Below are 26,064 nucleotides of genomic sequence, written 5' to 3'. Positions count from 1 at the left end.
TGCACAGAAGCAAGAGTTTTCCAGGGGCATGGGCTCTGTGTCCTCCAGCAGGAGACCTGACAGGCAGGTGGTCGGTCCCGTTGCACACACCTCAGAAAGGAAGCAGAGTCCACACACCTCTTCTCCCCACTCTGCTGGCTACAGCTCCTTCCCGGTGTCTGGCTGTCACCCTCTCGCTTATCTGCTGACACCCTCTGGGGGCCATTCTGTCATCGTAGTCCAGGCTCAGGCTTAGTCAATAGTGATGTTTGCCTGGGCTTACAGAATGGCCATTTGGAATGGATTTTCAGATAGTGAAAGATGGTTTCTAGAAAGGAGACAGAGAAAATATGATGAGTGTTGGCTTTGTTTCTTTTAATCACTAGAAATTTCTGATGTACTGGGCATGGAGCACAGAGCATAATCCTTTCGTAATGGTTTATGGCTCTTCCTCAGAGTCTTCAGACAGTGGACTCCAGGGGCTTCTACTTCTTCTTGGCTTTTTCTTTCTTCCCTTTGTTTGCTTTGGATGACTTAAGAGCTTCGTTTTGGCCTGGCTGGCTAGTGATGGGGAGCAGGGAGGGGACGGGAGCATTGAGGGTGAGAGTTTTCTTCTGAAGTCTCAGGTCCAAAATATCAAAGGTTATCTGTATCTCGTACTGCAGCAGCTCCTTCAGGCACTCGATCTGAACATGAATGGCCTCATTGATGAGATTTTCTAACTCCTGGAAGAAACGGGAGTGTGGCTGATGAATGGGGCTCTGGGGAGGGCTGGGGCCATCTGCAGGTCATGTCCCACTGCCTGCTCCAAATCTCAATGCAGTTGCCTCCTTTATCGGTGCGCTGGGTCCTTCCATTCCCCCCCACCACCCCACCCAGACCTATTCTTGGTCCGTCTCCATCCTGCTCTGTGCCCTGGGAGGCTGACTTTTAAGGGCTGCATCAACCAGCTACCTTGACCTTGGCTTTTGGCTGGGTTCAGCCAATGGGAGGCCCGGAAGGAAATCTGAGGGCTGGGAGAGATGAAGTCTTTCCCCTTCCCACTGACCCACATGACCATGGTCATGGCCATGGTCCTCCACCTGAAGCCACCCCCCCGCCCCGCTGGAGGGCACCACCTCACCTCTCTCTTCAGAGCCTGGCACCTCTGCAGGGACAGCTTGGAGAGTGTCTCCTGCCGCAGGTGCTCTTGCTCCAGGCGCAGCTCCTCCTTAAGCAGCAGCATGTTTGTCCGCTTCTGCACCTCAGCTGCGCTGAGCTCTGCCACCTGCTGCTCTTGCTTCCAGATCTCCCTGTCTTTGCCCTCAGCCAGTGGGCGGGGCTGGGGTGGTGCACACACCTCCAGGTGCATGACGGTCAGGTTGACGTCCTGTTCCTGGCCCAGGACGTACTGGTAGAGCTTGTAGTGACAGATGAAGGTGTTGTAGAAGTAGTCGCACAGGGCCAGGAGGTGGGTGGTGTTGAACTGGCCCTGATAATCTCTGAGCTTGTTTCCCAGGATGGTCACAGCCTCGGTGATGGAGCAGCCTGTGGGCACAGAGGGGCCAGGCGTTGGGTGTGAACTGGGCCGAAGCTGCGCTTAATAGCTGAGCATTACAGGCTCAGATCCCAGAGCCCATGCCCTACTGGCTACTCTATGTTACCACTTAGAAATTCTTGAAAGCTACAGAGTGCATCACATTACCCCTTTTACCTTGGCTCCTAGGAAGCTCAGAGCCAATTTTATGCAATAACTTACATTTATCCATTCTTTTTTCTTCTATAGTTATCCTACTCCTTACCTACATGTTGGCGTTTGACTCTAGTTTTGTTTTTGTTTTTTTAATCTTTTTAGGGCCACACCTGTGACATATATATGAAAGTTCCCAGGCTAAGAGTCAAATCGGAACTGCAGCTGTCAGCCTATGCCACAGCCACAGCAACACAGATCTGAGCCACATCTGCAACCTATACCACAGCTCATGGCCACACCGGGTCCTTAACCCACTGAGCAAGGGCAGGTATTGAACCCGAGTCCTCACAGATACTAGCCGCTATGGGAACTCCTAACTCTAGTTTTAAAGACTTAGTGCAGCTGTGCTTTGTGTTGTCTCCACTTCAAATCCTTTGGGAAGGATGTGAGGGTGTAAAAAGGGGATTTTAAGTAGAATGGACTGGGAGTTTGGGGTTAATAGATGCAAACTGTTACATTAAGAATGGATAGACAATGAGGCCCTGCAGTATGGCACAGGGAACTCTATTTATTTATTTATTTATTTTGTCTTTTTGCTATTTCTTGGGCCGCTTCCACAGCCTATGGAGATTCCCAGGCTAGGGGTCCAATCGGAGCTGTAGCCGCCAGCCTACGCCAGAGCCACAGCAACGCAGGATCCGAGCCGCGTCTGCAACCTATACCACAGCTCACGGCAACGCCGGATCCTTAACCCACTGAGCAAGGGCAGGGACCGAACCCGCAACCTCATGGTTCCTAGTCGGATTCGTTAACCACTGCGCCACGACGGGAACTCCTGGGGAACTCTATTTAATCACTTGTGATGGAACATGATGAAAAATAATATGAGAAAAAGAATACATGATATATATATGTCTGGGTCACTTTGCTGTACAGCAGCAATTCACAGAACAATGTACATCAAGTATAATCTTAAAATTAAAAAAAAAAAAGAAAAGGGACATGCCAAGCCTATGAATACATTTTAATGAAAATAGAAAAAAAGGGATTCTGTAATGAATGGAGGGTGAGATGATTGGAGAGACAGAGACTTCTCCTGGAGACTTGGGTCTCAGCGTTAGGCAAAGACTGTTTAGACCAGCGCTGCTGGAAGAGTAAACCATCTTCGCCCATCTCCTCCCTGTCAGCCTCCTGCTCATGACTCCATCAGAAGCTCAGGGTAGGGGTGTGGTCAGGGAGGCGGGGGCAGGACCCTCCCCAGCATAGGGTCAGGTCTTAAGACAGGAGTGGTTCATTCAAGAGTGGGGGCTGAATGAGGTGAAAGCCCTGTGAACAGACACCAGGCAGAGAAAAGGCAGGACAAGAGACAGAGCAGACCCCTGGCCCCCACATGGGGAGGCCACCCCTGAGGTGCGCTGTGAACTCAGCCACGTCTCTCTCTCATTCCCTGGTTCCGGATCACCTCTGCAGGGTGGGAGCTTGAGCACGTGGTTTGGGGGAGCCCACAGCTCGGCTACTGAAAACAGAGTCCAAGCACTGCCTGCGGGGCAGATTGCAGATCCCTGCCCTCATCTCCCTTGGTGCGCCCCCCACCCCAAGCAAGGGCCCCTGGCGCAGCCCCCTCCCCAGGCAGAGGGTTCCATGCACCTTTAAGAGGGGCTGTCTCAGACATTTGTTTTTCAGTCCCACCTCTAATTCTACATTAACTTTGGCTCCTCGCTCACTCATGGCTCTGCATGGGCACATTTACCTTAATTGCTCCCTCCCCCACCCCCACCAAGTACCAAGAAGGCAGAGGCATCGGGGTGTTAAAGAAACATTAGTGCCTGGAGCACTGTTCTGCCTTGAGCCTCCTTAGAAGGTGCTAGAAAGTGTCACTGAGGGAGGGGAGGAGGGAGGCTTCTCCATCATGCAGAAGGAAAGGTTGGTTCCCTTTCAAGGCCAGTCAGTGAGTGAGCTCAGAGGTTGGCGAGAGTGCTGGGTCTCAGGTTAGGGTAGGGGAGGCCACTGGGTCTGGACGATGGACACAGCTCTGCCCCTTCCTACCTTTGACTCTTGGGCCTCCCTTCCCTCAAGTGTAAGATGGAAGATCGTTGTATTTACTTCATAGGATTGTTAGGGGGATCAAATGGGCTGGCACGTCCCAGTGCCTTGATCAGAGCCTGATGCAACGTAGAAACCAATACATGCTGTAGGGAAAGAAATGTTTGTTCCTGTGCTGTGAGAAAGGTCTCTCCTGGCCACATCTTTCCTTCCATCTTTCTGTCTCTCCTTTGGTCTATCCATCCATCCATTATCCATCCATCTGTCTATCCATACATCCATCCATCCACCCGTCCATCCATCCATTATCCATCCATCTATCCATCCATCCATCCATCCACCCGTCCATCCATCCTTTATCCATCTGTCTATCCATCCATCCATCCATCCACCCGTCCATCCATCCTTTATCCATCCATCTACCCATCCATTCACCATCCATCCATCCCTCCCCAATTAATTTGTCTAACTGTTACTGAGGCCCTATTAATTACTAGGTGCTATGCTAGGTTCTAGCAATACTATGACACATTCCTTATTAGACACATCCCTTACCCTCAAAGGGAGAGATATACAAGCGGATGTTAATATGTATGTAAAGAGGAGTAGAACTGGGTGATGAGGAACACTCAGCTGAGAGTAGGGCTTCTCTTAGAGAAGATGATGCATGAGCAGCATCTCAGAGGCTGAGCCAGCAGAGATGGTGGGGGAGGCACTGCATGGATGCAGCCTAAGCGAGATCAGAGGGGCAGGAATCTGCGTGGCACAGATAGGGAACAAGACTGAGTTTGTTGCTGTTGGCACCTGAAGGTGGAGGCAGAGAATGGCAAGCAAGGAGCAAAGAGGTGGGCGGAAGGGAGGGCCTTGAACACTGTGTTCAGAAGCCAGAGCTTTGTACTCCAAGCAGCGCAGGGCCTGCCCAGAGCTGCTGGCAGGCTGTGGACACAGTCTCGCTTGCCTGGAGCTAGAGCGCAGTGACAGTTACGTGGTGGAAACTGTGGCCCTGGCGGGGCAGGAGTCCTCAATGGAGCCCTTTGCAACTCCCAGACTCTTCCTGGGGACACCTGAGGGGGGAGGTAGGGCCACCAACAGAATGTGATCAGGTGGGACATTTACCTCTGTTGTGAGCCTTGCCCTCAGAAAGCTTCCAGTCTGTGTAACAGGAAGCAGTTGAGCAGATGATATCCCCCCTTGATTCTCAGCTCCCAGCACAGGGCTCTGTGCTCAGGAGGGATCCATAGATATCTAGTGAGTCTGACATGTGAGGGCAGTGACGAGGCTGTCCACTTAACCATTCAGTAGACATTTACTAGGGACCTTCCTTCCATGTGTCAAGAACTCATCAGGTCCCAGGGAGGCAGTGAAGGGGCGGGGGCGGGCGGGGGACACACAGATGTAGTATAACTCTTCTCAGGGTAACACAGAGCTGGATGGGCACAGAGCAGGAAAAGGTGACTTTCTTGGGGCAGTCAGGGAGCAGTTCCCCAAGGAGGTGATTAAGGAGCTGTGATGGGCAGTGTCGGAGGAGTTATTGGACAGAAAGAGGTGGAAAAGAATGAAGCAGGCAGGGGAAACAGCATGGACAAAAGTCGTGTGGTTGGGGGAAAGTGTGGCCCATTTGAGGATTTGAAAGCCTGGGGTTGGGGGTTGGGGGGTTGCCAGGCAGGAGAGTGCCCCGTGGGACCTCCTGGTTCTAGATGAGGCTGGGGGCGGGCAGGGGTCCAGTGGTGCAGAGTCTCATAGGCCCTTATGGGAGGAATTTGGTCTTAGCCTGAAGAGTGTTGCTAAAATAATGTCCCTAGGAGTTCCCTTGTGGCCTAGCAGTTAAGGATCCGGTGTTGTCACTGTTGGGGCTCAGGTCACAGACTGCTGTGGCTTGGGATTGAACCCTGGCCCTGGAACTTCTGCATGCTGCAGGTGTGGCCGAAAGGAAAAACGAAAATGTAAAATGATGTTCCTTTCATGACATGAGTCAGAAAACCCTGTCCATCCCTCACTCTGAGAAAGTCGTTCTGGGGCCCACTCACCCCTTCTCTGACTTGGTTCTTCCTCTTCCCCCTCCCTCTGCACCTGACACTGGCCTCTTACTATTTCTCCACCTTGCCCCTCACACCCTTGCGCCAGCCCTGGACCTATTTGCCCTCATGCCCAGAAGTGCTACTTTCTCACAGGGGCCTCCCAGAGCCCCTCAGCCCACACCCCCATCAACTGGTTACTCCGCCATAGTAAGCAACAATAGAATGTCACATTTACTGAAAATAATTTTTAAGAAATTAATTTTGTCCATTGTTTTGCCAGAAAAAAAATGACAGTTTAGAATCACATTTAAGATTTGATTGCATTGCTCTTATCATTATGTATTTGGTTTTTTGTGGGGTATTTTTTAGGGCCACACCCATGGCATATGGAGGTTCCCAGGCTAGGGGTCCAATCGGAGCTGTAGCTGATGGCCTATGCCACAGCCCCAGCTACACCAGATCCGAGCCACATCTGCTACCTGCACCACAGCTCACAGCAACGCCAGGTCTTAACCCAAAGAGCAAGGCGGGATTGAACCTGTGTCCTCATGGATGCTAGTTGGGTTCGCTAACCACTGTGCCACACGGGAACTCCATCTTATCATTATATATTTGTATAAATTGCTTCTTTGCTTGTGTAATCTGACAATTACAGTTTACCTAAGTAAATGAGTCACATTAAAAGTTACTCAGAAGATATACTTACGTTCAATGATGATTGCTTTTCAATTTTTAACTTTAAAATGTTATTTAATCATCTTTAATCTTGCATCAAATACAAAGAGTAAGCTTTAGATGTTTAAAGCAGATATACATACAGGATGTAATCAGACACACAGAATATCCACGATGTTAAAATTTGATAGGGGTGAGCAACTGGGGAAAATGACCTAAAGTGGCTTCTCAAAAGGAGCCAGCAATCCCACTTCCAGGGGTACACCAAAAGAAATGAAATCAGGATCTTAAAGAGACTGTGTTCATTGCAGCATTATTTAAATTAGCCACGATGTGGAAATAGCCTAAGTGTCTGGTGACAGATGAATGGTTACACACACACACACACACACACACACACACACACACACACACGAATATCATTCAGCCTTTTAAAAAAAGAAAGACATTTTATCATTTGCAGTAACATGTATGGACCTGGAGGACATTATGCTAATTGAAATAAGCAGGACACAGAAAGACAAATACTGTGTCATTCCACTCATATGTAGATTCAAAGAAAGTGGAATCCATAGAAGTAGAGAGCAGACTAGTGGTTGCCAAGGGCCAGAGCGGTGGGGGAGACCCTGGACCTGTTGCTCAAGGGGTCCAGAATTCAGTTTTTCAGGACAAGTAAGTTCTGGAGAACAGCTACAGGGTACATGCCCACAGCTAACGACACTGTTTTGTACTTTGGGAACAACTAGATCTCAAATGTCCTCATTACAAACAAAAGTGGTGACTCTCTTAGGTGATGGGTGTGGGCGTCATTTCACCAGGCAGATGTACATCAAGATGTCATGTGATCCACCCTCAGTATTTATTTCTCAATTATTGACAAATATTGACAAATAGATACCTTTTTTTTTTTTTGGTCTTTTTAGGGCTGTACCTTTGGCACATGGAGGTCCCCAGGCTAGGAGTCGAATCAGATCTGTAGCTGCCGGCCTACACCACAGCCACAGCAACGCCAGATCCGAGCTACATCTGTGACCTACACCACAGCTCATGGCAATGCTGGATCCTTAACCCACTGAGCGAGACCAGGGATCAAACCCGCATCCTCATGGATACTAGTTAAGCTTGTTATCGCTGAGCCACGACAGGAATGCCTATTCTTTTTTTTATGGCACTGTACACGACAGAATTACATAACAAGAATTGAGGACTGCTCTGAAAGCAACATGAGAGCAAGTGTCCTGGACAAAACCAGGCACCAGGAGGGGAGGTGCTTTCCCGGGAAAGGTGCCCTGACCCAGGCTGCTGGGGGCTAGAGCCAAGGAAGGCTTTCTGCAGGGAGGGTCTGGAGCCCAGTGTGGGAGAGGAGGAGGAGTTTGGCAGGACATAGTAGGAAAAGGCACTCCTGGTGGAGGGACAGCAGGGCCAGAGGCCAGAGGAAGTGGAGTAAGGTTGTGAGTGTGTGCAGGGGCCCATACCTGGTTCCGAGTTTCTGGGAGGCAACGCTGAGGTCTGGAGGCCTAGGCTGGAGGACAGAGGGCCTGAGGTCTTTACTCTGCAAAGGGCAGCTTGTATGTGCCACGTAAAGGAACTGGATCTCATCACAGAGGGAAGTGGAATTCATGGAATGCGAGGACCTCCAAGGAAGGGGCTTCAGGACTGATGGGGACCCTGTAAGTGCATCTAAATTTTTTTTTTTTTTTTTTTTTTTTTAGCTTTTTAGGGCCACACCCTTGGCATTTGGAAGTTCCCAGGCTAGGGGTCAAATCAGAGCTGCAGCTGCCAGCCTACACCACAGCCATAGCAACACCTGATCCTTAAGCTACAGAGTAGGGCCAGGGATCCAACTCATATCCTCATGGATACCGGTCAGATTCGTTACCGCTGAGCCACAAGTAAAACTCCTGCATTTAGAATTGTGCATGCACATTTTTTTCTGGGAAGAGTGCATATAGAGAGAATCATCAAATTCCTAAAGGAAAGGTTAAGAAGCATGGCTAGGGGCTACAGACCACTCAGAGGTGTGAAGCAGAGAAGTGAATGGTCAGGCAGGCATTTCCATAGGGTGATGCATAGAGGGGGACAGAGACGGCCAGGGAAGGAGTCCCAGAGGGTGGGGCACAGTGTAAGGTCAGCGGCTTCTGATCATCAAATCTGGACTTTTGGCCCCTGTGGAGGCACCAGTGTGTGAACGCAGGGAGGTGATTCATGGAGACTTCTCTGGGCTCTGTGAGGCTGAACTTGCCAGAAGGTGCTCTGCTCCTCCTCCAGCCTGGCCTGACAGCGCGTGGGGCTGGGGTCACCTGCACCCTGCAGATCTTCGCCGATCGGCCCCGGGCCACCATGCCCAGGTTTGAATGAAGAATCCCAAGGGCCCTGTCATGCTGAGTGCCCTCATCTAAGGTGCACAGGTGCTCCAGCTGCCTGTCACACTGGCGATGTCCGCCCACAAATTCGGCCATGGCATCAGCCATGAAACACAAGTGTGGGCCTTGTCCCGGGTCCACAGGGAAGGACCCCTGGGCTGAATTCCAGCTTTCAGTCCCATTACACTCTGGAACCTGTTCTGGTTTTCAGTAAAGATTGTCCTAAGCTCGCAAGACACATTCACTTGGCCCCTCGACCGCTTTCCATTTGTCGTGGGTTGAGAAGTCCCTGATGAGTCAGAAAGCCAAGGATTAAGCCTCTGGCTGCCAGGCGCACAGATCTGTCCCTGCAAGTTGCACCTCAATAACAGGGAGTGGCCTTCATTTGCATTGGCTCCTGGGAACTTCCTGAAGATGGTCCCCAAGGGCCTGGAGGGCAGCACCTGCGAGAAGGGCACAGGAGAGGAGGAGAGTGGCGGGGGTGGGGGGTGGGGAGCGTGGGTGGGATGACAGCGCCAGAGGCTCCCAAATCAGGGCAAAAAGGCATTGGGCCTGGACCCAGCGCACTGAGCTCCCTCCCCCGATCCTCACGCGCGCGGGGTCTGGGGCTGTCCGAGAGACGGCAGGTCCTGATGGGGTGGGGAGAGGTGAAGAGGGGCTGCTCCTTCTGAGTGGGCGTGAGGGGGAGGACCTAGGTGCCACTGGCGCCCCCTGACAAACCAGTTTGGTGGCCCCCCGCCTTGGCTGAGAGGGGAGGAACCATGTCATGCTGCAGCCTGGCCCCGCTTGGCTCACCCTCTCTGATACACAAGTGCCTGCCTATAGGGCAGCCCGGATGGTGGGAAGCAGAGCAAAGACAGACCCGCCACTCCACTCCCATCCTGGGCCCTGAACGCTGCCTCCTGACCACTTTTCTGCTCTTGAAAAGGTTCTGCCAAACTCATCCAGTGCCAGCGACAGCCCAGAAAACGTGGTGTGTTTTCTTTGGGGCTGAGAGGACCCTGGCTCAGGCAGATCCTGCTGTGGCCCACACGCCCTGGGTCACCTCAGACTCCGCCCCATTCCTCCCAGCAAAGTGAGCAGGTGGAGCCACCATCCCCACTTTACCTGTGAGAAAAACCGAGGCTCAAAGAGGTCAAGGGATTTGTTGCGGGGTACACAGCTGGTGAGTGGCAGAGCCAGAAGTTCACCCCCAGTGCCTGTCCTGGGCAGGGCCCTGGCAGCATCCAGATCCAGGCGGCTTGGGCTGTCTTCGACCCTGGGATCGGATGCTGGAAGGAACCCTCAACCCTCTCAATCACTGTTTTCCAAAGTTGTTCTCCAGAAAATGTTACACAGAAGTGAATGACCTTGAACACATGCTGGATCCAGGGAAACTAAACAAGAGTCCTTGCCACATTAGTACGTTCAGCAAAACATGCCAGTAGGCTCCACAAGTGGCCAAAAAGGACTGAGCCTGGGCAGTGTTTCTCAGGTTTATTTGAGACAAATATAGGCAGACCTTGGCGATACAGTGGGTTCAGTCCCAGGTCACCGCAATAAAGCAAATATCACAATAAAGTGAGTCGCCCAGGAATTTTTAATTTCCCAGCAGATATGCAAGTTATATTTACACTATGTTGTAGTCTATTAAGTGTGCAATAGCAATAAGTCTAAAAAGCAGTGTGGATACCTTAATTTTAAAATGTCTTATTGCTAAAAGAAATGCTAACCATCATCTGAGCCTTCAGCAAAGTATAATCTTTTTGCTGACGGAGGGTCTGGCCTGATCATCGCTATGGCCACAGTACCAAGGATCTCACAGAGAGTTGTGCATCTTGCCAGCCACGTGCTCTGTTCTCAGCCACTGTTTACAGTTGTGCAGAGGCTACCAGTGAGCCTAGGGCAGCCCCTGGCCTGAAGATAGCCTTGACTATATGGGGCCATTCCTCCAGGCTTGTGTAGTTGTGCCAAGTAAGAGCATTGGGAATTCAGGGCGATGCGGGCTCATAGCTTGCTTCTGCTTTTTTTTTTTTTTAAATTGCAGGGCAATGTTGTGTTAACCTCTGCTCCTTAATTCCTTGCACAAGTTATTTTGCGTCTTTGGATATCAGTGTTCTTCTCTGTAAATTGGAGGCAACAAAAATGTCTACCTTACAGGTTGACATGCGGGTATGTGTGACAGTGCCTGATGCACAGTGGCACTCAATAAATCATGTGGTTGTCATTGTCCTTGTGGAGGCTCTACTGGCATTGCAACTTCCTGGGAGGTTCTTCTGGGGGTAAACCTGGCTTTCCAGGGGACCCTGCATGCTCCTAGGGCAATGCATTCTAGAGGCTGGTGTTCCTCAATCCCCTCTCTCCTAGGTCCTTAGCTGGTAGCTCTCTCTACTTTGCTGGGGGTGGGGTAGGAGGTGCCAGTGTGCTTTCTCTCCTGACCACCCTGGCTGCTGAGGACAAAAGATGGCTGGGAGTTGGCTGTCCCCAGTTACGGGGGTGCAGATGGCAGGGGGAGAGGCAACCCTCTGGTCAGACCATTTACCGAATGACCCAGTAGTTCATAGCTCTCCCCAACAGCTCTGGGGCTTTCTCTTCTCTCCCCTCCATTGTGAGCTCTTCCATGGCTGGAACCTGCTAGAATGGACCAGATCTCCCAATTCCAAAGGATCTTCCAGAAAGCTCCAGACATGTAGTTGTTGCCCAGTGCTCAGCTCTTGGTAAATAATAACACAACCAACCTACACTGGTGTGCCACTTTATAGTTTTAAAGTATTTTAATTATCCACCATTTATTTAATTGGTCACAATCAACCTCTGATAAAGGCAATTCTGCCATTTAACAGATAAGGAAACTGAGGTTTAGTGGACCTATGCAAAATCAGGATTCCGAAGTCAGATTCTTCAATTCCAAGGTGAGTATACCTCAGGTCCTGAAGTTTTTTGTTTGTTTGTTTTTCTGTTTTGCTTTTTTGTTTTGGGGGGGCTGCACCCGCGGCATATGGACGTTCGCAGGCTAGGGGTTGAATCAGAACTACAGCTGCCGGCCTATGCCACAGCCACAGCCACGCCAGATCCAAGCCACATCTGTGACCTACACCACAGCTCATGTCAACACTGGATCCTTAACCCATTGAGTGAGGCCAGAGATCGAACCCACAACCTCATGGTTCCTAGTAGGATTTGTTTCTGCTGCACCACAACGGGAACTCCCTGAAGTATTTTTGAGAAGTGAATGGAAGATATGGAATACACAGAACTACAATACTTCCACTGGGGCTTTTAAACTTTATTCTTATTGTGGTAAAACATACATAACATAAAATTTGCCATTTTAACCATTTTTAACAGTTCAGTGGCATTAAATACATTCCTATTGTCACACAACCATCACCACCATTCATCTCCAGGCCTTTTTTCACCTTGCAAAACTGAAACTCTGTACCCATGTAAAACTCTCCATTTCTCCCTTTCTCCCAGCCCCTGGCAACTCCCGTTCTACTTTCTGTCTCTATGAATTTGACCTTCTTGAGTACGTCATATAAGTGGAATCATACAGTATTTGTCTTTTTGTGACTGGCTTCTTTCTTCAGCAGAATGTCCTCAAGGTTTTTCTGTGTTGTAGCCTGTGTCAGAGTTTTCTTCCTTTTTAAGGCTGAATAATATTCCATTGTGTGGCTAGACCATATTTTATTTATCCATCCATCTGTGGATGGGCTGCTTCCATATTTTGGCTCTTGTGAATAATTCTGCTATAAACATGGGTGTAAAAATACCTGTTAGAGTCCCTGCTTTCACTACTTTGAGGCATATATCTAGAAGTGGATTTGCTGGATCATGTGGTAATTCTATGTTTAATTTTTTTTTTGAGTGAGTACCCTACTGTCTTCCCATTCACTAGGTTTTTTCGTGTGTTTAAGGTAAACCTATAACCACATTAAAGGAAAAAAAAATCTACCCACGCATAAAGATTTAGAAAGATGGTGTTGTTGTTTTAGAGATTTCTTCCCAGTTCGCTTTCCTGGGACTCAAAGGGCAAATATGGGGCCAGGTATTTTAAAGACTGCATGGGCTTTTGCCTAAGCTCTCCTCTTAGCCCATAGCAGTTGCCCTGCCTTGTCTGTTTAGCCAATGTACCCCCCTTACTGTCCTTCACCCCCAATTCTTCAAGAAGGTGGCTAATGCTAAAAAGCTTTGGCAGAAAGGACAGACTCTGGGGCCAGATGGTCACAAGGTTAATGCTGATTTTGCTCTTTACTGTGTGATGATTTACAAGTTACCTAACCTCTCTGAACCTCAGTTACATCATCATGAAATGAGGCTAATAGTACCCACCCAACTAAGCTGGCTGTGAACATTAAAAGGGATGATCCATGTGGGGAGCTTACGCAGCATGGCTGCTGAGTGGGTGTTGACTCTTCTCCACCCCCCTGGCACAGTGCCCTGACAATGCTTGCTGGAGAATGGCTGAGTGAGTGGTGCAGGATTAAATGATTTGGGGAGGGTTCAGAGGTCAGAACAGGAGCCATGAGGCAGAAGGCTCAAAGAGGCAGATTTTGGTTCAGCCATGGGAAGAACTTTCTAGAAGCAAGAGCTTTGTCAATTGGGGCATGAGGAGGCCATTAGTGAGGAGAGAATTCCTGAATAGTCTGTGTGTGGTGGTGGTGGGAACAGCGTTTGGAGCAGGTGGCCTCTTGGGTCCCTTTGACTCTAGGAAGCAATGGTGATTTCTGTGGAGCTGAGAGGCCCTGTAGCCCTATCTAGGGCCCTTTGGAGGCCTCCGTCTCAAGTGTGTGAGGGGCCTCTGGCTCGGGACTGTTATTTTCCCCAAGATGAAAATGACCACGTAATCCCACTGTCTCGGGAACAGGGCACTGAACTGAGACTAAAGTCTGGCGACCTCATACCCATCCCTTGTCCCCTCCGATGTTGGAGGACACGGGGACCAACCAACATGTCTAGCCGACTGAGGAAGGACGTCAGACGTTAGATGGCAAGGGGTCATCACTCCAAAGGGCCAGAGGTCTGATCTTGAGGGCAGCAGGACCATCCACCCCCGTAAAAGCGGCACATTGCAGGCCAGAACACGTTAGCCAGCGGGCACAGCCCACCCTCTGGGCTGGGCCTGTACCACCCACCGCATCGGAGCTGTCCTGCTGGGGGCCAGGATCCCAGGCTTGTGCTGTGAATAATTCCAGGTGACCCAGTTGGGAACCCAGGCCCCAGGGGTGCCACCTGGCTTTCCAGGTGCTCAGGCCCCTGCTTGGCAGTAACTACGTTGTACTCAGTGCCAGGCTGTGGGCTCCTCTGGTCCTCATGTGCCCCACCGGGGTAAGATCCCTTAGGTCAAGATGGAAGGTTGATTGATGGGCAGGGGCGGGCTCTGCCATCACACAGGCCTTGGATCAAATCCCAACTCCACTTACTGGAGCTTCGACCTGGAAGAAATTACTTATGCCCTCTGGGGTTCAATGCCTTCATCTTTAGGATCACACCTATCATACCAGGTCATAGCAAGGCGTACAGATGGTATGTGTGAAAAACACCAGGATCTCTGTTCCTCCCTCTGCAGCAGGCATGGCTCATCGAGAAGGTCTGGGAAGGTTCCTATGGCCCAGTTCTGATTTCTGGCCAACTGACTGGCTTTGCCTCACCTGGTGGGCTGTGAGGTCACCCAGTATTTTGGGATGAATTAATCCAGTGCCTCTCAATTCCTATGTTGAAATCCTAACGGCCAGTGCCTCAGAATGTGACTGAACTTGGAGACTGGGTCTTTACAGATGTAACTAAGGTTACCTGAGGTCATGTGGGTGGCCCTAATCCGAAATGACTGACGTCCTTATAAGAAGAGATTAGGACATTGACACACAGAGGAAAGGCTGTGGCAGGTGCATAATGAGGCAATGGCCGTCTGCAAGCCAAGGAGAGAGGTCCCAGAAGACACCAACCTTGCTCACATCTTGATCTTGGAACTTCAGCCTCCAGAACTGTGAGAAAATACATTTCTGCAGTTGAAACTGCCAGGTCTGGGGTACTTTGTTAGAGCAGCTGCACAAACGAATATACTCGGGGAGAGATCTCTGGAATGACAGTTGCCCCCTTGCCCCAAGAGATGCTCTCCTAAGATCTCAATCAATGGCCTCTGTGGAAACTTCCACTCTCCAGCAAAGGCCCTTCCTGTAGGTTGAGTCTGAGGGGTATGGTGTTCGCGCTGCCAGGAGAAAGCTGAGGAGAAACTACTTTTCAGGAAGAGGGAAGGGCGCTTGCTCTCTCTGGAAAGGTCTTGAGCTACTGGAGACTCCCCCTTGGGGGCAGATGCTCAGGGGCTGGCTGGAAGGACACCGGGCACAGCTATGAGAGTGCTGAGGAGGGGAAGTTCATGCAGGGAGCTTGGGGGAGCCATCACCCCCATCAGCCCCAGGCTGTCGGGGCAGGTAGGTGGCTGCCTTCCATCCTACAGCTGCCTGGATGACATTTCCTGGAGAATTGGGAGTGGCCGTGGGTGGAACCACAGATACCAGTGCTGTGACGCACTTCACCGGACATTCCCTGGGTTGCCTCATGCCTCCACCAACTGGTCATCAAAGCCTACTTCCTCCCAGCCCCAGGATTTGGGGGCCAGGCCAGCAGGAAAGGGCTTCTTCCTCATCCAGATGTTCAGGTGGAGCCCGCCAGATGTTGATGATGACAAGAAGCAGAAGCTGCAAAGTGGCTGATGTGATGGTTGGGACATAAGGCTTCATGGACTGGCAGGTGGTCGGGATCAAAGGCGAGCATCTGTGCTGGCTCAAGTTCTCCAACACATAGCTTCCTGCTGGGTGAAGGCTGAGTTGGGGAGAGGCTGCACCCCGACCCCTATCCACTGCTGTAACGTACCTGTCCTGGGCACCATGAAACTTGGAAGCTCCTCCCACATCCCCAAATGCCCCAACATCTCTCTCCTCTCCTCTCCTGGCACCTAGATGGCATATGCAAAACTTGCTGCTTCCCGGGATTTCCTCCCACCTGGAGCTGGCATGGAGCTTCTGTCCCAAGACTGGTACTTCACCCTCTACCTCAAGGACATGGCAGGATGGGATCTGCCTGGGGCTTCCTGGAGGCTGGCAGTGGAGATGCTGATAAAAGAACACTTTCTTCTGCCCAGAGCTGAGACCAGAATGTCCCAGGGAGCCATTTGCCAGGGTGGAATTAAGTTCTGCTTTTGAATAAAGGGCCACCCTTTCCCTCCTGGTTCTGAGGTCCGATTGGGCCAGGAGATAAGCTGAGCTGGCAGTGGTCCTGGAAGAGCTCTAAATCATTGTTGTGCAAACCTGACCCTCCTTAAAGCTTGCCTGCCAACTTTGTTATCTAGTATGCAAACACAACTCAACCATCACTAGCCTCAGATTAAGCCCCCCAAACACCGCAAACCCCCCAAACCATCCCCAAAGATGATACCTTCCAAGAAGAGTGACAGCCCAGTGTGGACTTTAGCTGAAACAGAAGCTTAAAGCTGAGCTGGTGGTCCAGGGGGACCTCCAGCTGTCTGCATCCCCCATCCCATGCACAACCTATGACAGGTGTGACAGGTGCCCGGGGAAATTGGGTGTTGAGAACACAAGATGGAAGGGACTAGAGCTCATTTGGGATCTGACCTCCCCACCCCTTACGGCCTGGGTCCCCTAACGAGGGGAGCGAGGAGGCATCTTTGCCTCCTGTGGGTAGGCAGCAGGGCATCCCCCTGTGTGTGCCCAAGGGCAAGGCAGCTGCTCGGGGGCCTGGCTAGATGTTGCCTGGACCCACTTTCTGCCAGCCCAGGGCTTGAACCCATCTGCAGTCCTGCCTGCAGGGGGTGGGTAGAGACAAGAGACAGCTCAGACAGTGAGCCCCCCGGGGCAGCAAGCAGCAACCTCTGGTCCTGGACCACCAGCCTCTGCTGTGTGACTGCCTCACCGCCGTGATTTGTGAGCGCTAACCTTTGTGGAGCACTTCCTAGGTGCCTGTCCCTCTGTTCTATTCTGTAGCCCTGTCTCTTTCTTTCCTCCGACTGCCCTATGAGTTGGAACTATTATGGTCTTCATTTTAGAGATAAAGAACTGAAGGCACAGAGAGGCAAAGTAATGTTTTCAAGGTTACACAGCAAATGTTAGAGGCGGACTTGAACCCAGATCTTCTGATTGCAGTCTTGTGCCTAATCACTCCGCTGGGTTGCCTTTAACAGGGCCCAGCCTGGTTACTGATGCAGCGTGAGGAGGTGCTGCTGAGGACTGATGAGCTTGTTCATGCGCTTTGAGTGTCCCTGTGGTGGGTTTCTAAGAGGCAGTGTGGACACGGCTCCATGAGGTGGAGTCTGGGACAAACTGGCCATCTTCTGGAGCAGCAGGTGTCATCCCAATGCCACTGGGGCACGGATGGGGTATGTGGGCCCCAGCTCAGGAGGCTGGGTTCTATGCAGCTGTCCATCTATGGGGGTCCCTGTGCACCCCACTGTCCGTGTCCTCCAAGGCCAGAGCCAGCCAGAGTCAGCACTCACACATTTCTTGCACCTCCACTTTGAGGATGAATCTGCAGTTCAATCCACCTCCAGAACCCTCACTCCCAGACCGTTATTCGACCCCACTTCCTGGGATGCATCTGAGGAGAAGGGGCCTCGGGGAATGGTCTTCCTTGCTCTTGAGAAGGGGCTCATGTGACTCCTATACGTTTGGCAGTTGGTGAGAAGCAGGGTCTGCCAGAAGTGTCCCAGACCACACCATCAGGCCATCTCTGAATCACGTCACCCCTCTCACGTCTCCGCGTCTTTGTCCCTGTGGTTCCTCCTGAAAATAATGGCCTGCCCTCCACTGACTGCTGATCAGGCACTAAGCGCCATGCTGTGGGTTTTATCTTCATAACCTCATTTAATCCTGAAAACAATCCTAGCAAGTGGGTGCTCTCATTTTTCCCTTTCTCTAGCTGTACGATCAGAGCCGCAGAGGCAGTGTGTCTGCCCGGGACCACAGTCTTGAAGGATTTGAGTCTTCTCTTACAGCTCCGAGCCTCCAGATGGAGTCTATCTTCAGCAAGTTGAATTTCAGGAATTGGGAGCCCACCTCAGAGTTTGTTCCTCCTTGATGTTTGCATCAACCACGTTTCACAAATTTAGAGATGATTTAAAAGCAAGAGGAAGATCTTGTTAAGTTGGATGCCCCAGGATCAAGATTTAAAAGATGCCAGAAGGGAAAAAAAGATGGGCCGACATTGACCAGATGGAATCAGTGGAGATGGTTTTAAAGTCCTGCATGGACATTCAATATCCACCACCTGTAAGCACAGGATGGGGAAAAGTGGTTAGGGATGGCACACTGCTTCCCCAGTACGAATCAGGGCAAGATGATGCTGATAAAGTAAGTATACCCACAGGCTACATAAACAGGAGCATCATCGTCAGGCCAAGGGAGGTGATAACATCTCTGATCACTTCATCAATCAAATCACAAGTTGTATTGTGTTTGGATCTGGATGACATATTTTAAGAGAAACACAAGTGTGCCCAGGGCAGGGCAGCAAGAAAGGGGGCAGAGGTGGTGGAGAGGTCTATGGAAATGATGCCATGTTAGGAATGATAAAATAACACAGGGGATGACAGTCTACATGTGAAGACATAAAGATCATATGAAGTCCACTCAAAATTTGCACGGCTAGTGCACTCCTTCTAGAAGACAAACTTTGGGCATGTGAGCAGAAGGTGCTGAAGGCATGTGTAGCTAGATATAAGCTAGATATAAGGAAGGCCTTCCTAATAATGAGAGTGGTTGTACAAAGGAATGAATTGCCTTGAAGGAGGGAGTTCCCTGTTGCTGGGGTGGTGCCAGCGAAGGCTGGAAAAACCTTGCTGGCTGGTTGAGGGGGGTCTCTGCAGTAGAGAGAATGAAGTTTTCTGATCACCAAGTCTCCTAGAAACTCCAAGGTTTTAGAAGTCTACGAGATGTAGATAGGCTGTGTTGCCAAGGTATGAGATAACCAGAAATACTGAAAGCACCAGCGTGATCTAATCTCCTTGGGTTGAAGCTGGGTTTGCATCACCATTGGCTATTTTTCAAGGGCTCAGCCTATGGAAGGCTCTGATGGAAACCTGAAAGAGCCTGCGTTCCCACCTGCTTGGGGCTGACATTCTTCTCCCCCTCTTTAAGTGTTTGTTCTGGCCACAAGCCACTGCAGAGCTCAAATGACAAGGCTAAACTCTGGTACCCATATGTTGCTGTGATCAGAGGGGACTGGGACCAGAGGGATGCCAGGAAGGCCTCCAGGGGTGGGATGAAAGTTCCCAAGGATCTCTGATGCCAGCCCATGAGCAATGCTAGGGACCACAGGGTGGGAACTCTGGCCCAGAGGAGAGATGTAGAAGGGGACCCAGGCAGCTCAAGAAATAAAAAAGGCTGATGCAAGTGCACATAAGATGTATGAAACGGACACTGAATGCCTTGAAGCAAAGTAGTGATGGGATTTTATTTGTGTCTGGAAAAAAATTCCAGGTCCAGTTTGGTGAACAGTGCAGAAATACAAGATGGGAAAGCAGTTGACTGGTTGAGCGATGGAGGTAGGTTAGAAAGGGTGGTGGACAAGGAGGTGGTGTAAAGGGGTAAGACTGGGAGTTGAGGTGCTGTGAATAGGAAAGGTGGGGGAGCTCTGGGTGCCTCAGGAATGTGGACCGCGGGCAGTAGGGGACAAGGCATGGTGAGTCCTGTTTGCTTGGCAGCTGATTACAATCTTGTTCAGAAGGCCAGTGGAGGACCTCAAATTACATATTACCAAACATTTTATACTTAAAAAATTTCAAAATAAATACAGAGAAGTTTCCCCAAAAGCACATAAGCAAGTGTGGTATTAACAAAACAACAGACAAAGAGACTGATGGAGCAGAATAGAGGACCCAGAAATAGACCCACAAATATAGATGACTGATCATTGACAAAGGAGCAAAGGCACTACAATGGGGTAAAGATATCTCTTCAATAAATGGTGCTGGCACAACTGGACATCCACATGCAAGAAACAACCAAAAAACGTCTTGACACAGACCTTACACCCTTCACAGTAAATGGATCCCAGAGCTCAATGTAAAACATAAAAACCATTAAACTTCTAGAAGACAATATAGGAGAAAATCTAGATGACCTTGGGTTTGGCAGTGACTTTTTTTTTTTTTTTTTTTGTCTTTTTGCCTTTTCTAGGGCCGCTCCTGTGGCATATGGAGGTTCCCAGGCTAGGGGTCGAATCGGAGCTGTAGCTGCCAGCCTACACCACAGCCATAGCAATGCCAGATCCAAGCCGTGTCTGCGACCTACACCACAGCTCACGGCAACGCCGGATCCTTAACCCACTGAGTGAGGCCAGGGATCAAACCCGCAACCTCATGGTTCCTAGTTGGATTCGTTAACCACTGAGCCATGACGGGAACTCCTGGCAGTGACTTTTTGTATACAACACCTAAAGCATGATACAGGAAAGAAGAACTGATAATCTGGACTTTACTAAAATTAAGAACTTCTACTCTCCAAATGACAATGTCAAGAGAATGAGAGGATGAACCACAGACTGGGAGAAAATATTTGCAAAAACACATCTAATCTAGGGCCATTATCCAAAATATACACAGCTCTTTAAAATTCAACAATAAGAAAACAACTTGGGAGTTTCTGTCGTGGCACATCGGAAATGAATCTAACTAGGGACTATGAGGTTGTGGGTTCGATCCCTGGCCTTGCTCAGTGGGTTAAGGATCCGATATTGCTGTGAGCTGTGGTATAGGTCACAGACATGGCTCAGATCCCACGTTACTGTGGCTCTGGTGTAGGCTGGCAGCTGCAGCTCCGAATGGACCTCTAGCCTGGGAAACTCCATATGCCGCGGGTGCGGCCCTAAAAAGACAGAATGATTAAAAAAAAAAAAAAAAGAAAAAAAGAAAAAAAGAAAAAAAAAGAAAAAGAAAAAGAAAAAGAAAACTTGACAGAAAAAAGGATAAAGATCCTTTTTTTTTTTTTTTTTTTTTTTTTGTCTTTTTTGGGCCACACTGGCTACATATGGAGTTTCCCAGGCTAGGGGTTGAATTGGAGCTGCAGCTGCCAGCCTATACCACGCCCACAGCAATGTGGGACCTGAGCCATGTCTGCGACCTACACCACAGCTCACGGCAATGCCAGATACTTAACCCACTGAGCAAGGCCAGGGATCAAACCTGAGTCCTCTTGGATAATAGTTGGGTACCGCTAAGCCACAATGGGAACTCCAGGATAAAGATCTTTTAAGACACTTCACCAAAGAGTACACACAGATGGAGATGGCAAATAAGCTTATGAAAAGATGTGTCACATCCTATGTTACCAGGGAAATGAAAGTTAAAACAATGAGATGCCAAAATATATGTATTGAAATGGCCCAAATTGAGAACACTGACAATAAAATACCAAATGCTGGCAAGGATGTGGAGCAACAGGAACTCTTATTCTTTGCAGGTGGGAATGCAGAATGGTGCAGCCACTTTGGAAAACAGTTTGGTGCTTTCTTACAAAACGAAAGACACTCTTACCACAGGATCCAGCAATTGTGCTCCTTGGTATTTATCTAAAGAGTTGAAAACTTACGCCCACACAAAAACCTTTGCTCACCTGCTCGCGCGTGAGTGCGTGCACACACACACACACACAACCTGCACACAGATTTCATTGCAGCTTTAATGCCGTAACTGCCAAAAATTGGGAGTAAGCAAGCTGTCCTTCAGTAGGTAAATGGATACATAAACTGTGATACTTCCAGACAACGGAATATTATTCAGCCCTTAAAAGAAATGAGCTATCAGGCCATGAAAAGACAAGTAGGAAACTGAAATGCATGTTACTTGTGAAAGAATTCAATTTGAAAAGACTACATACATCCTGTATGATTCCAGCTATATGACATCTTGGAAAAGGCACAACTACAGAGAAAGATCAGTGGCTGCCAGGGATTGAGGGGGACAGAGGATGAATAGCAGGAACACAGAGAGCTTCTAGGGTCTTGATATATCAGTGGCGGACACATGCCATTATACACTAGTCAAAACCTGTAGAATGCGTGACACCAAGCATGAACTTGAATGTAAACTATGGACTTTGTGTGATAATCAAGCTCACTGATTGTAACAGATGTACCACTCTGTGTGTGTGTCGGGGGGGGGGGTTAGTGGGGGAGGCTGTGAGTGTGCGGAGGCAGAGTTTCTGTGGGACATGCCTGCACCTTCTGCTCTATTTTGCTGTGAAATCACAACTGCCCTAAAAAATAAAGTCCATTAGGAAATAATATGCCTAAAACTCCATGAAACTCCTAGAAGAAAACAGGGTGAAAGGTCCTTGACATTGACCTTACCAATGATTTTTGGGAACATGACACCAAAAGCAAAGGCAACAAAAGCAAAAATTGACAGGTGGGACCTATCAAATTAAAAGCTTCTGCATAGCAAAGGAAATGATCAACAAAATTAAAAGGTAGCCTATAGAGTGGTAAAAATATTTGCAAACCATATATCTGACAAAGGATTAGTATCCAAAATATATCCAGAACTCATACAACTCAATAGCAAAACCCCACATAATCCAAGTAAAAATAAAGGAAGACACACAGATGGCCAGCAGGTACATAAGAAGATGCTCAACATTATTAACCACAGGGCAATGCAAGTCAAAACCACAATGAGATCCCATTTCACACATATTAGAGTGGCTATCATCAAAAAGACAAGAGATATGAGTTCCTTCTGTGATGGAACAGGATTGGTAGCATCTGGGACAGTCCCTCTGTCTTTTGGTTCTGGTGACCTGAATGGTTTGAAGGTTATAGGAAAGGGACCTTGTTCCATGGAAATTCTCTTGTGATAAGGTCAGGTTCTGAGTCTTTGCTAGAACCACCACAGAAGGAGGCTGGCTGTTTCCTTTGCATCCCACAGTATTTTTGGGGTATCCTTTTAATGGATCACTTGATTAAGGAGGTGTCTGCCAGTCTCCCTCACTGTAAAATTATTCTTTCCCCCTTTGTGATCAGTAAGGATGTTGTGGGGAGGTTCTTAGGATGTAAATATTCCATTTCCCATCAAACATTCACTCACTGGTTTTAGTACCTATTGATGGCTCTTGGCTGAGTGTTTCTAGAAAGGTGGCCATGGAGGAGCTGCTCCATGTATTTGCTTAATGAACGAATCTGCGTCTCACAGCCCAAGGGGTGGGCAGATGTGGCCACATCCCCTTGGGCTGTGGGTCACGGAGAGATGCTCCTATAACCTGACTGGGGTCTCTCAGTCCCTGGCAGCAGGCTGATGACTGTAGAGGATCCCCTGAAACACTCAGCAGAGCAAAATCTGATGCTGGGAACAATAGGCAGACTCTTGGGAGTACAATGGAAAGTCAGTGAAGGGTTCTGAGCAGAATATTGACACATTTGATATATGGTAAGCAGAAACAAAATAAAAATTCTGAATAATGGGCCCTCCTCTCTCTTTTCTAAAACAAATATTGACTTCTTTCTGAGCCTGTTCTTAACTAGTTGCTGCAGAGGTATGGGTCTAATGATGAAGTTCTTACTAAAGTGTAAATGACTGACTGAAAAGCAAACACCCTGGCTTCTATGTGAACAGCTTGGAGTGGTGCAGGAGTTTCAGCCAGGGAGATCAGGGACACGACTCAGCAAGGACATTCTGTTTGCCCCACTTTCCAGGAAGGCTGGATAGGGCCCCTGTTACATGAGCATATGAAGAAGCTAAAAGCCAAGGGAAGAAGGAAAGGGGCTCCAGGCTCCTCAGAGGGCTTCTGGGACTGTGTGCCCACCCTGAGCCTCGCTGACTCCAGCCCTGGATGCCTTGTACCTTTGGTTTCCTTGAGCAGCTCTTCTGTGAACTTGACCACCTTGGCCACCTCCACCCACGGGAAGCCTTTGCCCACAGCGAAGATGATGCTTTCATAGAGCGTGTCAAGCAGGATGCTTCTGCGGGAGTCTCTGAGCTCGTCAAACTCTTCCCAGTTCAGCAGTCTCCGGAGGTGCTCCCGACCTTCCGGTTTCTGTGGAGTGTGAAGTGAGGGGTGGAGGGTGAGAATGACGAAATGGGGTGCCATTGTCCCTGGGCCACACACTGTTGGGGGCCCCACAGGGCTTTGCAGCATCCTGAAGAGTGATCAGGAATGTGTGTATGCTGGGGCAGAATTATTCTTTCATTTCTTGACAGCTTCCCTCACCTTACTAGCACTGCTCCTTCTTCTGGGAGTTCTCCTGTGAGCCACTGCAGCAGGTGTCTACACCTTCAGCAGGCCTCAGGCCCTGAGTTTTTAATCACCTTTGCTTCCCCTCTCCCCTAAAACAAAATTTGGCTTCCCTTGGAGACTACTCCAAACTAACTGCTCCAGAGATAGTGAGCTGACTATGAAATTTAGACTAAAGTGTAAATGACTAGCTGAGAAGAGGCTTGGTGAGGCAACGCTTTAGCAGAAGAAATGCCTTTCTTGATGAAGCAAGGGGGTAGGGACTGGTCAGGGTACCATTTATTTCCATCTCTAGGTAAGAATTCATTTTACCTGAGAGTTCACCTGACCCTTCAGATAGATTCTTATAGACCACCAATAGGTTGAGGAGAATCAACCCCCTTTAAAGGAGAGGGGGAGTTCCCATTGTGGTTCAGCAGTAAGGAACCCAACTAGTATCCGGGAGGACTCTAGTTTGATCCCTGTCCTATCTCAGTGGGTTAAGGATCTGCTGTTGCTATGGCTGTGGTGTCGGCCAGTGGCTGCAGCTCTGATTTGACCCCTAGTCTGGGAGCTTCCATATGCTGCAAGTGTGGCCCTAAAAAGAAAAAAACAAATAAAGGAAGGGGTAGGAAAAGGTGTGGCATGAAGTAGAGACACACTGAGCACAGGAGTGCTGCTCCCCGGGGTGAGGGGAGCCTTTGGCTGGGGGACCCTGGGATGGGGACTAATGAACACTTGGTGCCCGAGGGAGGCCTGGAGCCTTGTCTCAGCTCCCAGGACTCCTCTCCCCTCCCCTGCAGCCCCCATAGATCCCCAAGTGGGCATCTGATGGGAGAGCTGGCTGGAAGATCCAGGGAATTTGACATCCCAGGCCAGAGCAGCCTGGCCCCATGCCTGCCCATCATCTCGTGGCTGCAGGTCAGAGGCCAACCTGTGCACACAGCTGGCCTGGGTCCTTCTGTCTGTGGCCTCGGCAGAGCCTGGACACCCCTCTGTGCACGGCCCAGAGGCTGGGGCCCTATAGGCTGGGTTCACTTCACCCACAGGTGCCCACCTTGCTCATGACTTTCAGCCTCAGAAACGGTTCTGAGAAACTGACAAAATCTGCCCCCTTCTCCGCCCTAAATACACAGACTCTCTCTCTCTCTCTCGCTCTCTCTCTCTCTCTCTCTCTCTCTCACACACACACACACACACACACACACACACACACCCTGCATACACTGGTGTACAATCTCTGGGGCTCACGGGTAAGGGCAGCTCCCCTGTAACCAACCCCGGGTGCCTCCTGGACCCTCCTTGGATGCAGGTGGAACCAGTGCCTCCATGCCCATCTCCTCTGTCCCTCCTGGTGGGCTCTGCTGCATCAGGGCTGTCACTGCAGCCCTGCAAAATCTCCCCTAAGCCCCAAGGGCTAGGAAGACTGGCCCACCATCGGCCTGGAGTGCACCAGGGTGGGCCTCAGAGCTGGCAGGCGACGACAGGGGTGCTGTCTGGAACCTCTCCCACCTCACTCTGAGACCAGTCTGAACAGACTGCCCTCAAAAGAGCCACTTGTTTTCTTCACCTGAAATTGGAAAACTTTTTTCACTCCCTGGGGTGTTAGGAGTGCCATGGACCCTGCATTCAGTTGCTAGGAGGCCTGGCCAGGACTGACTCAGAGCTTCGGGATGGCTGGGCTGAGGGGGCCTGCTTTGTGAGGTCATGAAGACCCACTTACGGGTGGCTCCCCTGGCTGCTTTCTCTGGACCCTCCTCCCTGGGTCTCATCCTCCACACCTTCCCAAGGACCTGGGGCCCTTTCCTCTCTCTAGTCTCCCCCTTGCAGCCTGTTCACCCTCAGGGGTGAGCCTCTGAGGGCTTTCCTGTAAATGCACACGAGCAGGCACACACACTGATACCCCTCAGCACGTCCTCATCCTTCCAGCCCAAGACCCACAGTTCTCCTTCTGCCAACACTCAGGGACTTGTCTACATGGAAATTTAGCCTTCAGTGGCCATCTTCACCGCCCCACTTGATCCTCATCCCTGCCCAGATCTGGCTTCCATCCATTTTTTTCCCTGGCATGGTGACTCCCTGTTTTCAGCATCCGGCTTTGCTTGGGGTACGGAAAG

The 26,064-nt window shown here is 49.9% G+C and overlaps 1 protein-coding gene across 4 annotated transcripts; it reads right to left on the bottom strand.

Annotated features, from left to right (window-relative positions):
* Positions 1-335: 335 nt before the first annotated feature.
* C14H8orf74 (chromosome 14 C8orf74 homolog) lies at positions 336-25,631 on the bottom strand. 4 transcript variants are annotated; one of them, XM_084997818.1, is made up of 5 exons: positions 25,518-25,631; positions 23,578-23,770; positions 14,675-18,008; positions 1,103-1,506; positions 336-704 (listed from the first exon to the last, which is right to left on the bottom strand). In XM_084997818.1, the coding sequence occupies exons 3-5, from the start codon at positions 14,727-14,729 to the stop codon at positions 465-467; spliced, it is 699 nt and encodes a 232-aa protein (XP_084853944.1). In that variant the 5' UTR covers positions 14,730-18,008; positions 23,578-23,770; positions 25,518-25,631; the 3' UTR covers positions 336-464. The 4 variants fall into 4 exon arrangements, with proteins under 4 accessions (XP_084853944.1, XP_084853945.1, XP_020928873.1 ...); XM_084997819.1 differs by having other exon boundaries at positions 25,383-25,585; XM_021073214.2 differs by lacking the exon at positions 14,675-18,008 and having other exon boundaries at positions 25,518-25,626.
* Positions 25,632-26,064: the final 433 nt, after the last annotated feature.

Source organism: Sus scrofa, chromosome 14 (genome assembly GCF_054392235.1).
Source record: "Sus scrofa isolate SSC_HxYL_T2T_F1_AM1 chromosome 14, Sscrofa_HxYL_maternal_Yorkshire_Landrace_v2.0, whole genome shotgun sequence".
Taxonomy (NCBI): Eukaryota; Metazoa; Chordata; class Mammalia; order Artiodactyla; family Suidae; genus Sus; species Sus scrofa.
This window is presented reverse-complemented; position numbering and strand designations above follow the sequence as displayed.

Coding starts and splice junctions, on each gene's coding strand:
- C14H8orf74 (XM_021073214.2), bottom strand. CDS start 25,565: ATGGCACTCCTAACACCCCAGGGAGTGAAAAAAGTTTTCCAATTTCAG. Junction 23,771..25,517: donor AAAAAGTTTTCCAATTTCAG/GTGAAGAAAACA, acceptor CACACTCCACAG/AAACCGGAAGGTCGGGAGCA. Junction 1,507..23,577: donor GCTGCTCAAGGAAACCAAAG/GTACAAGGCATC, acceptor CTGTGCCCACAG/GCTGCTCCATCACCGAGGCT.